At 41.3% G+C, this 15,476-nt stretch overlaps 1 protein-coding gene across 1 annotated transcript in view; it reads right to left on the minus strand.

Moving 5' to 3' along the window:
* EGFR (epidermal growth factor receptor) overlaps positions 1 to 15,476 on the minus strand; it is a 165,806-nt gene that overhangs the window by 13,886 nt on the left and 136,444 nt on the right. Inside the window, exons 14-16 of the mRNA XM_075827064.1 lie at positions 14,955 to 15,048; positions 5,820 to 5,977; positions 3,216 to 3,254 (exon numbers count right to left, since the gene is read on the minus strand). Of these exons, the coding sequence (XP_075683179.1) occupies positions 3,216 to 3,254; positions 5,820 to 5,977; positions 14,955 to 15,048 (291 nt within the window). The remainder of the gene's footprint in view (positions 1 to 3,215; positions 3,255 to 5,819; positions 5,978 to 14,954; positions 15,049 to 15,476) is intronic.

Raw genomic sequence — 15,476 nt, forward strand, 5'->3', positions numbered from 1 at the left:
GGTGGGAAATAAACAGATTATTGTCCACTAATATTACTATGTCCTTGATAAAAATCCAGTAGCAAAAATACTCGAGTGGAGATTACAAAGGGAACAAATCGTTTATGTAACTCAGTGAATACTGTCAACTGCCTACAGTACAAATACTGGTGAACCCAAAAGAGTTAAAAGGCAATGACGGGTAAGCAGAATCTAACTTGTATTTTGGGTAAATTCGCATTTGTCAAAATGACCCTTAAATGCAGGTGGTCCCAATACTTTCTGCTTGAAGTCCTTAAAGGCTATGTACACTTTGACATAACTTTTTTTTGTTTTAATAAAATTGTGCATCAGTGTAATTGGTGCAACTTCCTAAATAAATTTTATTAAAAATGATTTCTCGTTTTTGAGATACAGCTGCGGACCTGACGGATACAGGATTCAGCGTAAGATACAGCTGCTCTGTATACAGAATACAAAGCAGCTGTATCTCAAAAAGTAAAAATAATTTTTAATAAAATGTATTCAGGAAGTTGCACCAATCACACTTATAGACATTTTTAATAAAACAAAACATGATGTCAATGGTGTACATAGCCTTTAAGTGCTGCTTTTTTTTTGTGAGTGGGAAAATATGACACAATTCCTGCATCAGAGCCAAATGCAGATTCTGTACTGCATCAATCATTCTGTGGCTCCAATTCAGGCACTGTGTCAGGTTTTCTGACATCTTACAGCACCAAATGTCCCGAAACTTTAAAGAGTACAGTTAAAAATAGGAGCACAGTGAACTTCCACCAATAGCCAAGCTTAGTCAAATAGGATTTTCTTTGTAAAATTGGAGAAGTTCATTTTAATTATTTTTATCAGTGGCGTAACTACCGCTGTAGCAGCTGTAGCGGCTGCTACGGGGCCCGCGGCATGAGGGGGCCCGTCCCGCCTGCCGACGCGGCTCCCCCCCATGCCTGGTGGCGCCGCTAGCAGCTGTTATGGCTAATACAGTGGCAGCGACGCCACTACGGGGCCCGAGCCGCCCGGCCCCTAACATTTATGGGCCGGACGGCACGGCCCATCTCATGCCCGGTGGCGTCGCTGCACCGGAGGGGGCCCTGGGGCTAGCGACAACCACATTCACTTGTATCTGCATCCTCAGGATACAAATGAATACTAAAGGCCGCAGGCCACATTAGTCCTGCAGCCTATAAGGCGCTGGGAAGACTCCATGCGCAGGCCGGCGTGATGACATCACTGCATCACGCTGGTCTGCGCATGCGTCCCGCCCGGAGAATGTGCAGCACTCAGTTTGTTGCGGGAACGGGGCAAGGTAAGTACAAAATTATTATTTTTTGTGGGGGGGTTTGTGGCTCTATATACAAGGAGGGAAGCAGGGTGGCACTATTTACAAGGGGGGAGCAGTGGCACTATATACATGGGGGGAAGCAGGGTGGCACTATATAAAAGGGGGGAGCAGGGTGGCACTATATACAAAGGGGGAGCAGGGTGGCACTATATACTAGGGGGGAGCAGGATGGCACTATATACAAGGGGGACCAGGGTGGCACTATATATTAGGGGGGAGCAGGGTGGCACTACATACAAGGGGGAGCAGGGTGGCATTATATACAAGGGGGGGAGAAGGGTGGCACTATATTCAAGCGGGCTGTGTGGCACTATATACAAGGGGGGAGCAGGGTTGCACTATATACAAGGAGGGAGCAGGGAGGCACTATATACAAGGGGGGAGCAGGGTGGCACAATATACAAGGGGGGAGCAGGGTGGCATTATATACAAGTGGGAGCAGGGTGCCACTATATACAAGGGGGGAGCAGGGTGCCACTATATACAAGGGGGGCTGTGTGGCACTATATACAAGGGGAGAGCAGGGTGGAACTATATAAAAGGTGGTAGCAGGGGGGCACAATATACAAGGGGGAGGTGTGTGGCACTATCTACTATGGGGGCCATATGGCACTATTTACAAGGGGAAGGTATGTCGCGCAATCTACAGGGGGCTGTGTGGCGTTATCTACAGTGGGCTTTGTGGCGCTATCTACAGGGCGCTGTGTGTGGCGCAATCTACAGGGGGCTGTGTCTGGCGCTATCTACAAAGGAGGGCTGTGTGGCACTATCTACAAGGGAGGGGGGCTGTGTGGCAGTATATACAAATGAGGCTGTGTGGCACTAAATACAAGGGAGGCTGTGTGGCACTATAAACAAGGGAGGCTGTGTGGCACTATATACAAGAGGGGGCTGTGTGGCACTATATACAAGGAAGGGCTGTATTGCACTATACAGGGGGGCTGTGGGGCAGAATCTACAGGAGTCTGTGTGTGGAGCTATCTACAGGGGGCTGTGTGGCACTATCTACTAAGGGGGGGGGGCTTTGTGGCACTATATACAAGGGAAGGGGGCTGTGTGACACTTTATACAAGGGAGGGGGGCTGTGTGCCACTCTATACAGGCGGAGCTGTGTGGCACTATATACAGGGGGGGGCGTTATGGTGAGATCTACAGGGGGGCTGTATGCCACTATCTACAAGGGGGATGTGGGTGGGCGCTATCTACAAGTGGGATGTGAAACTGTCTACAGGGGGGCTGTATAGCACGGTCTACAGGGGGGGCTGTATAGCACTGTCTACAGGGGGGCTGTATGGCCCAATCTACAAGGGGGCACTATCTATAAGTGGGCTGCATGTGGCACCTAGGGGGGGGGGGGCCCAGTCAAAGGTTTGCTACGGGGCCAGTCTTTCCTAGTTACGCCCCTGATTGTTATGTTATATAATTTTAAAACTTTCGTTTTGGAATCTCTACATTTCAGTACTTTACAATGTTCATGGGTCGGTATCATGCATGGACGCCCCGACAACAATAGTTGGAGATCCCCAGAGATGTAGAGATCTCTGATCTGAAAGCCAGTGCCATTCAAAATATATAGATTGTAACAGATATTTAAAGGAAAACTTCACTTGAATGACAGTTTATGACCTTTCACAGTTAAAATCGACATAATATCTTAAACAACTTTATACATATTTTGCTTTACTTATTTTGTTCTAATTTTGAGTCACATTATGTCAAAAGCTATATTCAGAATTAACCAGGTTCCCTATTACCAGAGATTGTTGCATTGCCAGAACTTTAGGTTTAGGACATTTCAACTTGTAGAATATATCTCAGTATTTAAGAACACCTTTACATAATTTCAGCGTTTACAAAAATAATTCAGAAGTCTTACCCAGGAGGTTTACAGCCGTCAATACCAGGGCCTGTACACCTATCAGAAAAGGGAAAAAAACATGGACATTTACATTTTGCACCTCTAAATTTCAGGGTGGTTGTTACAATTTCATCCTGCGATCCAGAAGATTGCCATGTTCTACAAAGTGGAGCTAGCACAGAAGACAAATAGTGAGGCAAAGCCGTGTACCTCATTCATTTCCTCCTCTCTGATCTACCCCAAGATACACCCCATGTTAAAAAAAACTAAAAGCAAGACATGGGTTTACATTGAGCAACCAGAATCCAAAGGTAAAATGCTTCAATTATGCACCCTTTCGGCGCTGGTTCTTGCCATCACACTACTTTACACTGGGACAGAAGGACTTGTACCCACCCCCACTATTCATACTTTGCAAGATAAGAGTGGTATGAATTCCTAGTTGTTTTTTCTTCTCACTTCTTTGTTAACATTGCAGTAATGTTGTCGCAAACCGGAGCCCTGTTTCACATTCGCATAACCACTATCAAATGGGGCTGAGCTGGGCAACCTCTTTTCATGGGCCCATAGAAGCTTTCTTGGCTGCCTGTATGGTATGTATGTCTTTAACACATGAAATTATTGATAACTATTCATTTTTAGTGCAGATACATCTTCCAACTACTACCACCATCGAGTAACTGCTGATTCTGAAAATGTCAGTAGAGGGCAGCACATATCAAAAGAAGGTCTATCAGATGTTCCAAATATAGTATGAATTCATTCTGAAACAGACCTATATTAGATCTGCCTCAATAACATAGCAAAACCAGCGAAATATCCCATAATCCCCAAACTTACTGGTGGTTTATGTTATCACAGAGCTATGAAAAACAAAATAGCAGAAGCCCAGCATTAAGCTCCTTGGCCCCCCGTGCAAAATCTGTAACAGGGCCCCATCTACCAAGTGCATTTTATAATCCTGCAGTTTTCTTATGTGGCAAAGGGACCTTTGGGACCCCCCGTCTGCTACCTCTGCTCCCCCTATAACTAGGTCCCTGGTTCACATCACTGTAAAATGATCACATTAAAGAGTTTTGTTTTTTTTTGTTATAGTTTAACATTTACCATATGAAACAGTTTATAAGTTTAATGAAGAATATAGCAAGCCTTGCGTGCATGTTTCTATCCTATGTAACATTTTCCACTATAATAAAAACAATCACCAGTAAATATAAAGTCTTGAGCTGATCTCTTCTGCCAAGTAGTAACAATTCTGTTCAGTCATTTCTTAGTTACATCTGTTTCTGGGAAAGCAGGGTGATATCACTCAGCTTTCCTAGAGAGCTGAATTACAAATCTGCCTAGTTATGCAGGGATATGGGAGTAGTGCTATGTATCACTGTGTAGCGAGGCATTTTTACTTTCAGGAGCCTTTATAAGCTGGGTAAAATGTCCGTGTAACTGTAATGGTGAATGTTGGTTGTTAGCCAGCTTTCCCAATAACAAACTTACATTTGCTGGATTTTTTTCAGGGAATTTCAAACTTAGGCCTCAGTCAGGCTGGTATATACGTTAGCATACCTTTTTTCAACTGTATGGGACAGCGTAGTTTGCTGCGCCATTCCCTACAGAAGCATCCTGAAAATATATATACTGCGCTGTATGCATTTTTTACATGGATCCAAAGGGCAACGGATGTCACTTTATGTCAAAACAGTGGAATCCATTGGAGGAATCAGTCGGGAAATCCTCTCGACATACACCTACGATGTAAACTGCAAACGCAGTGTGACTAGACCCTAAAACATACATTTGTAGAAATATAAAAAGCGACCATGAACCAGCACAGATTCTTTCCAACTAACTTTTTAATTGCTCCATATTGCTTACTGTTTTGTGTCTACATCTAGGCAAACTTAAGTGTCTCCATAGTTACAGACTACGAACGAATCCTCTGTTGCCTACTTTTTTAATCTACCGAATGTTTGTTAGAAAAAAGTTGGGGAAAGATAAGACTGCAGTGTCAGACTATAAAAAAAAAAAGCGCTAGTATTTTTTTAAGAAAGACTATTTCAAAAGTTGCTTCATTTTTCATTTTAGTTCCATTGGAGCGGTAATAGAAAAAGTTGGTTGTGAATGTGTTCTAGTTAAATGGAAAAGTAAAGATAATAGTAATATTGATGATAATAATGCGCTATAAGGCCTCATGCACACAAACGGGTTTTTGCGGCCGCAATTCACTCGCAAATCTGCGAGTAAATTGCAGTCCCATTCATTTGTATGGGCTCATGCACAAGACCGTAGTTTCCACGGTCCGTGCATTGCCCGGGAGCCTGGACCGCAAAAAGATAGGACGTGTCTTATTACGATCGCATTTTACAGTCCAGGCTCATAGAAATGAATGTACACAGCCATGTGCACGGCCCATGATTTGCAGGCATCCCGATGGTGACACTCCGCGGCCGTCCGAGTCGCAAATCACGGGCTGTGCACACCACTACGGTCGTGTGCATGAGGCCTAACTAATGCCCCTCATCTTGGGCATGTTTTAGGTAAATATAAATAGGTATAATAAAAATATTCCATAATTAACAGTTGTGCTTTCCAGACGAGGCAGGAGAATGTACTGTTTATACTTACGCTGTCTTGCATTCTAAGCTACAGTACTGACAAACTCCAGCTTTATCGGGATACTTTGGAAATAAGTTATTGCTGTCACCATAATAGGCAGGCATGCAGCCTTTGACACAATTTTCTTCATCAATGAAATGAGCACATTTTATGCACTGATTTGCATCCTAAAAAAAACAGGATCAAATAAAAAGGGTCAAATACTGCAGACTATAGTTAAAAACAACTCTAGTAACTAAAAACCACTACTAAAAGATGCCAGCCCCCTTCTAGACTGGGGACCGGCAGTCAGCTTCTCTTCTGAAACAAAGAATGTAGAGATCCAGCAGTGTCGCTTAATGAAAGTCCAAAAGCAAATCTTCATGGTTTTGCTAGTTTCTACTAGGTATCATGGAGGTTCCAGCAGTCAAACCTCCACCGATCTGTCAGTGAGGGCATTAAAGGGGTATTCCCAACATGGACATTCTTGAAATATCCATAGGATTTGCCAGCTCTGGGACCCGCACCTATATCGAAAACAGAAGTCTGGCTACAGAATCCAGACAGGGACTAGTGGAGAGAGGGTTGTGCATACGCGGTGCATGCTACCATTGACCAGAATGGTTGTTACGGAAACAGAGAAGCATCGCTTTCTCGCTGTTTCCGGAACTCCCATTAAACAGAATGGAGAGAGCCGCGCGCGCGTACAACCCTCTCTCCACGAGTCCTCGCCTGGATTCTGTGGCAAGTGGCCACCACATCAGACGAAGAAGAACGGGAGACCCCATTCTCGATATAGGTGCGGGTCCCAGAGGACCTATATCCTATGGAAAGGTCATAAATGTCTAAGTTGGGAGTACCCCTTTAAGCGATAGGCCATAACTTGCTGTGGTAGGAAAAGTCCTTTAAGGTATACCTATCTTCCTCACTTTCCATCAACTCTTGGTCCCCTTATACTGGCTATAGGTGCAGTAATTTTTTTTTAAATCTAGTATAAAACACCAATTACTGGACACGGAGGAGAGGAAAGTTGCAGTATCTCTCCCTCAGTGTCTGTGTGAGACTCATGCTGTGAGAGGGAAGGGGGTGTCTCTCTGCCTTAGCCTATGTGTGAGACATGCTTTAAAAAGTTAGGGTGATTCTGATTGGTCAGAGCACACAGAACTGCTGTGACATTATGCCAGGACAAGACTAGCCTACCCTTTCAGCACAGTTATATAGAGAAATTTTATTTTTACAGAAATAATGCAGATCAGGGTTTTCTGTATTGGTGGGTTTCTTGCCATATTCGGCTGCTTTTTTTTTTTTGCAGCTGGGGTGGTGGGGTTATTTTGCCAACCTGACCAAGCCTGGGTTGCCGGTTTTAGGTCCTTGTGTGGGTAGATAATGCTGTACTTGTTCTATGGTAAATATATAACAAGTAAAGCCAACGGGTGGCAGCATCATCGAGAGAGCGAGAGAGAGAGAGAGAGAGAGAACGAACCTCTGCTAGGGATGCTTCCTCTTGCTCAGAAAGTGGCACTGTGGCTGGCATTGCATTTGCAGCTGTTACTTGGGTGCATCATGCTGTCACTACCTCAAGAATTCTTCACTGTAGAAGAGACGCTGGCTGACAGGATTTAAGCACTGCCCACATGTGGGTGTTTGCAATGTGTACATTGGGCTACTTTTGGGCAATATATAATTTACTGTTACTATGTCGCAGAATAAGTTTTCAAACCATTAGAAAAATAGAAAATTCTAAGTCCTACCATAAAATGATGCTAAGTAAAACCCTGAAATGGTTAATACTGCTGACCGTGATCTGACAGTGTGATACAGATAATGCTTCAAACATCTGGTGGTTCATATTTGTCCAGATGTTTGTCTTCAGCCCTATGTTACAGCTCAGAACTGTGCTGTATCTGTTACAATATGTGATACCAGCCAGTTCTTGTCCTGATTTAATACTTCCCATTGATGAGTACTGCTGTCTTATCAATTTCCGAGAAAAAATACAAAAAGCAATCGGGAGAGTACTTCCAGGATGAGATAGTAGAAGGTTAACCAACATTCAGACGTCAGATTCATGAATGTGTCCAGAAAATGCAATGTTTCTTATTGTGGCTAAGCAAGGTTAGTTTATGAACACTATTATGTTATCTTAAAAAAAAAAAATACCCTGATCATAAAAAGTTTATATAAAACTAAATGAAAGACTTTTTTTTTCAGAATTCTAGAGATGCTAGAAAAAAACATTTATCAGGTTTTAATAAAAAAATTTATATATACATATAAATATATTAGAAACATCTAGCTTAGTCAGCAATACTCACACACTCACAAATGCTTACATTCACTGATTCACAATCATACTCACTCCTAGCACTGGATTTACAGATTTACATGTCAGGAACGTATAGGCAAAAAATGTTTGTCGCTTTAGGCCGCACCCATTATTCTTAAAAGAAAATAAAAAGCAAACATTTTTTGTTGGGAAATAGTTTGGTGAACATTTCGCATTACAGTGTTTCTTTTAAAAAAAAACAACCACACACACGAAAAATGCACTACAAAGATTTGTAAACCAGTCCTTGCAAGTCACTTGCCGCTCCCTTCCCTCAGTAGACACAGCAACGATGTGCTTCCCTTAAACAGTTGGGGCAGCTGTAAGTCCCACACGGTTATCCCAGCAGTATCCACTGTAACCCCCAAGGTGTACAGCAATGTTTCACCTCTCATTTCCAGTAGTCATAGGAGCTCTCCGAAGGGTAATTATTGTAACAATAATCTCAACATTTTCCTATAGTAATTAAAATCTAGACCACCTCTCTCCCCCACAGCAGCTCCCCTAATTTTCCTGTAGTCAAAGCAGTGCCTTCCTCCAGCAGTCATATTAGGGGCTCCCCTTTACTCCAATATTCACTGCACTGCCTTTACCCCCTTTTCTCAGCATCTATCCTTCAATAATCACAGCAGTGCCACTTGGCCCAGAAGTTAGATCAATTCCTTTCTCCCAGTGGTCACAGATGTGCTCTCCTTTCACTAGTAGTAACAACAGATCCCCCTTGAGGCACAATGTAATACTATCCAATTCCTGTCCTGATTTAATACTTCCCATGAACCCTGTTGGCTTATCAACTTCTGAGAAAAAACCACAAAAAGTATTCGGCAGACGATGAAATAGTAGAAGGTGCCAACATTTAGGCGTCAGATTCATGAATGTGTTCTTAAAATGCAATGTTTCTTATTGTGGCTAACCACAATCCTCCCCCTACCAGTAACCCCCATTCCCAGTGGCCACAGCATTGCCTCCCCTCGCTTTCTCCCAGTAGACCCAGCAGTGCCCACCTTCACCCAGTAGTCACAGCAGGACCTCCCCCTTACCTCTGTAGTCATAGCAAAATCCCTTTCCCCTAGTAGCCACAGTCTCTTCTGATTTTCCCATTGGTCACAGCAGGGCTTCCCACCTTTTCCCCTTGGCCAAAGCAGGGCAACTTCCCCTTTCCTCAGTGGTCACAATATCAGTCAACAACTTCTCAGACATCTATTCTGTAGCTACATAACTACATTATATCTGGACTGTGGATGAAATCATGGGAGCCACATTATTATATGGCTTGACTTAATAGAATCATGTTTGCTTTCATGTGATAAGGGAGTCAAAGAAAACCTCTTTTTATCTGCTTTCCCAAAAAAGAAATCAGATTTTTTTTTTCTAGTAATTCAATTAGATTAACACTAATGATGAGAAAGCACTTGAACGTCCTGAAGCCTAGAATGTGCAGTGTGTGGCTTGAAGAACACTGGTGACTATATAAATAAACATCTTAATGCATTATTGAACCCACCCCGAACTACTTCTCTTAGCTCGGCCCTATTGAAGCCAGATGTGTAATAATATTTGTAAAGAAAATAAAAGAGTAATCAAAAACAAATACGTATTTTTTTCTCCTTTTATCCTTCATACCACACTGCAAGACAGGAAGTTTAACTTGCCAGAAAATTGCACTAGTTATTTGATTTTTTTTTCTTTTTTGCATCCTTTAACCCCTTCCCGCTGCAGCTACTTTTGATCTTCCTGGCAGAGCCTTATTTTTCAAATCTGACATGTGTCACTTTATGTGGTAATATCTTTTCGAATGCTTTTACTTATCCAATCGATTCTGAGATTGTTTTCTCGTGACACATTGTACCTTAAGTTAGTGGTAAAATTTGGTCGATACATTCAGTATTTAATTGTGAAAAATACCAAAATTTTGCGAAAAATTTCAAAAATTAGCATATTTATCAATTTAAATGTATCTGCTTGTAAAAAAACATAGTAATACCACACAAAATAGTTGCTAATTAACATTTCCCATATGTCTACTTTAGATTGGCATAATTTTTTGAACATCCTTTTATTTTTCTAGGACGTTAGAAGGCTTAGAACTTTAGCAGAAATATTTCACATCTTCAAGAAAATTTCCAAAGGCTATTTTTCCCATCACCAGTTCAGTTCTGAAGTGGCTTTGAGGGGTCAATACAATACAAACCCTTATAAGTCACCCCATATTAAAAACTACACCCATCAAAGTATTCAAAACAGCATTTAGAAAGTTTACTAGCCCTTTAGGCGTTTCACAAAAATGAAAGCAAAGCAGAGGTGACTAATTTTATTTTTTTTGCAGAAATTCATATTTCATCAATTTTTTTCTGTAACACAGAAGGATTACCAGAGAAACACAACTCAATATTTATTGCCAAGGTTCTGCAGTTTTTAGAAATAGAATTTAGCCGCAGAGAAGTGACCCCATTTTGGAAACTACACCCCTCAAGGCATTTATTAAGGGGTGTAGTGAACATTTTCACCCCACATGTCTTTTCCATAAATGATTGCACTGCGGATGGTGCAAAGTAAAAATTGCAATTTTTCCCTAGATGTGACATTTCAGTGGCAAATATGTCATGCCCAGCTTGTGCAACTGGAGACACACACCCCAAAAATTGTTAAAGGGGTTCTTCCGGGTATGGCGATGCCATATATGTGGAAGTAAACAGCTGTTTGGGCACGCTGTAGGGCTCAGAAAGGAAGGAGTGCCATTTGGCTTTTGGAGCGTGGATTTTGCTTGGTAGTAATTTTGTTTGAGTATTACTCGTGTTTCGGTTTATAATGTGGTGGCATATCTAAGCTGTGCGGAGTACATCAGGTCATAAGAGGGTATAATAATGGGGTAAAAAAAAACACTAAAATAAATCATAGATGTGTGTTACGCTGTGAAGCAATCCTTTATGCACAGGCCAGTGTCGCACTGATGAATGATGTCCTTTATTATCCCCCTTTTGGTCCACACTCCGCACCTTTGCAGTTTGGGGAAATTGGCTGGAAAAGTGTTGTCTTGGTATAATACGGGCGCCCTCGCTTCCAGCAGATATGTTTGAGTTCTCCCCTTCCCAGTTCCCTAATTTTAGGGCCTTGATAAATCGCCTTTTGAAACAGAAGAAATGTTCCCCTCGGGCCTGCACAACTGAATATTTTTTGATCCCTGACTTATGAAAGCCTTAACTTATTTTATTTTTTCAAAGACTTAGTGGTATGAGGGCTGTTTCTTTGCGAGACGAGCTGTAGTTATTATTGGTTATTATTGGAGGCAAGGTGATAAAAAAAAGCAGCAATTCTTGCATAGTTTTTTAAGGGTTTTTTTATGCACCGTTCACCATGCATTATAAATTACATGTTAACTTTACTCTGCGGGTCAGTACGATACCAAATTTTTTGTTTTACAACTTTTTGCACAATAAAATTACTTTTGTAAAAAGAATGTAATTTTTCTGTCACCATGTTGTGAGAACCATAACTTCTAAATTTTTTCGTTGACGGAGCTGTATGAGGGCTTGTTTTTTGCGTGACGAGCGCTAGTTTTTATGTGTCCCATGTTAGGATACATGCAACTTTGTTATCACTTTTTATTCTCATTTTTGGAAGACAAAGTGACCAAAAAACAGAAATTCTGGCATTGTTTTTTAAATTTTAATATTTAAGGCATTCACTATGCAGGATAAATAACATCATATTTTTATAGTTCAGGCCATAACGGTATCTGTGATACCAAATATGTATGGTTTATTTATTTATTTTCAATAATAAAGGACTTGATAAGGGAAAAGTTCACTTTTTTTACACATTTTTTTTTAGTCCCACTAGGTGACTTGAAGGTCCAACTGTCTGATTTATTTTCTAATACATTGCACTACCTATGTAGTGCAATGCATTAGATCTGTAAGTCGTTCACTGACTGCAAGCCAATTAGGCTCCGTCTCCAGGTGGGGCCTAATCGGCTTCCGTAATGGCAGAGCAGAAGGCCATTGTCAGGACTCCTGTTGCCATAGCAGCAGTCTCCAGCCCTGCGATCGCAAACCACTAAGATGCAGAGATTGCTGCATCTAAGGGGTTACTGGCAGGAATTAGAGATAGTTCCGGTCCCTGCCATTGCAGCAGGGTGTCAGCTGTAACATACTGATGACACGGGCTCACCTCCGGGCGGTGTCTGGATGGCTTGGCAGACCGGACGGCCAGTATTAGGAGTCCTATTGCTATAGCAGCCACCGGCACCCCGGCGATTTCGTTGCTGGGGTGGCGATTAGCTGCAAACACCTTAAATGCAGTGATCGCTTTTGACCGCTGCATTTAAGGGGTTAATGGCGGTAATCTGAGCTATTACAAGCAATGTGTTAGCGGTAACATACAGCTGACACCCGGGGATGATGGCACGGACTCATCTTCTGAGCCAGTGTCATCCATTTGTTGTAAGTATACGACAAATTGCGGGAAGCACTAGCTTTCCATTTATACTTATGACAAATGTCGGGAAGGGGTTAAGTGCACCTAATTTATCAGATGATCTTTTAGAACAAGCTCTCGTATGTGTGTACATGAGGAATAACACTATTTCTGGCCATTATATGACGTATTCTGCATTATTTAGCAGTTTTCCCCTCTGCAGGCTCTTTCTCTTATTCTCAGTTGTCTCTGAGCTAGTGGGCGGAGCCTAACTGCTATCATGTCTTCTATATACTGCACATATAGAAGAGTCTCAATCTATCACATATAGAAAAGCTGCATCAGCATGGAAGACATTATACAGCAGTACTACTAAATATTTACCTGACCATCTAAAAACATGAAACCAACTTCTGAACACTAGAATAATCTCACATCTCATCGCCTTTGCTTAAAGGGGTTGTTTGAAATGAGAAAAACATGGCTGCTTTCTTCCAGGAACAGCGCCACTCTTGTCCATAGGTTGTGTCTGGTATTATAGCTCAGCTTCATTCAAGTAAAAGGATCTGAGCTGCAATACTATACAGTGCAGTAATCAAAAACAGTTATCTGTCTTTTTACTTTTTTCTTCCTTCATTACCACTTAGCAGGACTGGAAGTTTAACTACAGTTTAACTAAAATTCCACTTAAACAAAATTTTTTTGCTGTGTTGGGCAACTTTTTTTAATTGTTTTTTATTTTAAATTTTTTACCTTTTGAGATATAGCTTCTATGTATCCTGGTTGTACAGAAGCTCTAGTATCTTACACTCAAAGCGGGACTGACGGCTACGGTGACGGCGGGTCCTGCGTGTCTCTGACATGCAGGATCCATCTGTTATCGATTACATAGACACGCAGGGCCCTCTGTCACCTTAGGGTATGTGCACACGACAACGCCAAATACGTCTGAAATTACAGAGCTGTTTTCAGGAGAAAACAGCTCCAGAATTTCAGACGTTTTTACAAGTGCATGCGTTTTTCACAGCGTCTTTTACGGACGTAATTGGAGCTGGTTTTCATTGGAGTCAATGAAAAACCGCTCCAATTACGTCCCAAGAAGTGTCCTGCACTTCTTTGACGCGGCCGTAATTTTGCGCGCCGTCTTTTGACAGCGACGCGTAAAATGACAGCTCGTCTGCACAGAACATCGTAAGACCCATTGCAAGCAATAGGCAGATGTTTGCCGACGTATTGGAGCCGTCTTTTCAGGCGTAATTCGAGGCGTAAAACACCTCCATTACGTCTGAAAAGAGATCGTGTGCACATACCCTAAGGCTGAAATCATACATGCAGTTTTCGTGACAGTTTTGATTACGTTTTGTTTTTTTAGCCAAACAAAGGAGTGGATAAAAAAAGGAAGAGTATCAGTCTTTCCTTTAGGCCACGATCACACACACAGGGTTTTTTTTGGCACTTTTTGGCTGTTTTCTTAGCCAAACACAGAAGTGGACACAAAAGAATGGAGATGCATTAGTCTTTCTTTTATACATTTCTTTACTTTGAGATCCACTTCTGGCTTTGGCTCAAAAAATTTAGCCAAAAACTGACACAAATATGGCATCAAAACTGTGTTTTTTATCCTGGCCTAATATTTTTTCTTTTTTCTTGGATCCACGCCTGACTAGGCATAAAAAAAAACTGCCACAAAAACTGCATGTGTAATTCCAGCCTTAAAACAGGATCACACACACAGTTTTAATCCAGTTTTTTGTGCATTTTTTTTTTTTTTTAGCCAAAGCCAGAAGTGGATCCAAAAGGAAAGAAAGGTATAAGGGAAAGATTGATGCATCCCCTTCATTATGTGTCCACTCCTGTTTGGCTAAAAGAACAACTGAGCCAAAAACTGCATCAAAACTGTTTCTGTGATCCTGGCTTTAGGATACATTCACGTAGGGTAGATATTTCTGCAACAGGAAATTTGTTCCATACATCTGAATGTGGTTGTTTCTGCACAATGTTCATGGATTTTTACAATCTCCATTCACATGTATGGAACTGATACAGAATTTTACCTGACTCTGTATTTCTGTATTTTTAACGGTGGAATGACCATTGTGTATTTTGAGCCGTTTTCAGTGTGGATTTGTGTTTGAGATTTAAATGCAGAATTTCTGCATCCAAAATCCGCAACACATATAGGGTACGCAGAAAAAATATTTTCTGCAGCAGAAAAAAAATGTGTAGAAAATTACTGCATGTATGACTTGCAGATTTTTTCCCCATAGGATAACATGGAGTAACTTTCCAGAACTTTTACGCAACGAAAATATGAAGTGTTTATGTCACGTGTGAATTCATACCCTTCACACATGAAAATTATGTATTCTGGAAAAATTTCATTTATTCTAGTTGGGCATATCATACATGAATAATATACTTACTGGTCCAGTGCAGGTATCGGTATTGTTCATTCTCAGACACTCGGGATGACATGAAAAACATTTTTCACCATTTTCAATGTATTCTCTTGGCTCACTACATGGAGAAAATGTAAATGTAATGATTAGTTACTATATGGAGGAAGTAAACTTTTTAGAATTACTGTCCCAAAACTGCTAATTAAGGCTTATCCAGACCAGCGTATTTCACGTTTGTGTGCTGTCCGTGTTTCCAACGGACTACAAACCGTCAGCACACTAACCCATTATAGTTAATGGGGCTATTTACATGTCTTGTTTTGCAGAGTGCACTACTTTCCTTAGTTTTGCATCCTATTCAAGTCAATGGGGATAAAAAAAAAAAACTACGGACGGAACACGGACACCATGAATCTATTGGTAAGAGGCGCTGAAAAAAAAAGTGGTCCTCCTTCCAGAATTGGCATGTGAAAATTAAAAATTACATTTTTTTCAATAAAATGTAGTTTTAGCTCAAAAATTGTCATGTTTACTGGAAATATATGA

This window comes from Rhinoderma darwinii, chromosome 5, assembly GCF_050947455.1.
Source record: "Rhinoderma darwinii isolate aRhiDar2 chromosome 5, aRhiDar2.hap1, whole genome shotgun sequence".
NCBI classification, from domain to species: domain Eukaryota; kingdom Metazoa; phylum Chordata; class Amphibia; order Anura; family Rhinodermatidae; genus Rhinoderma; species Rhinoderma darwinii.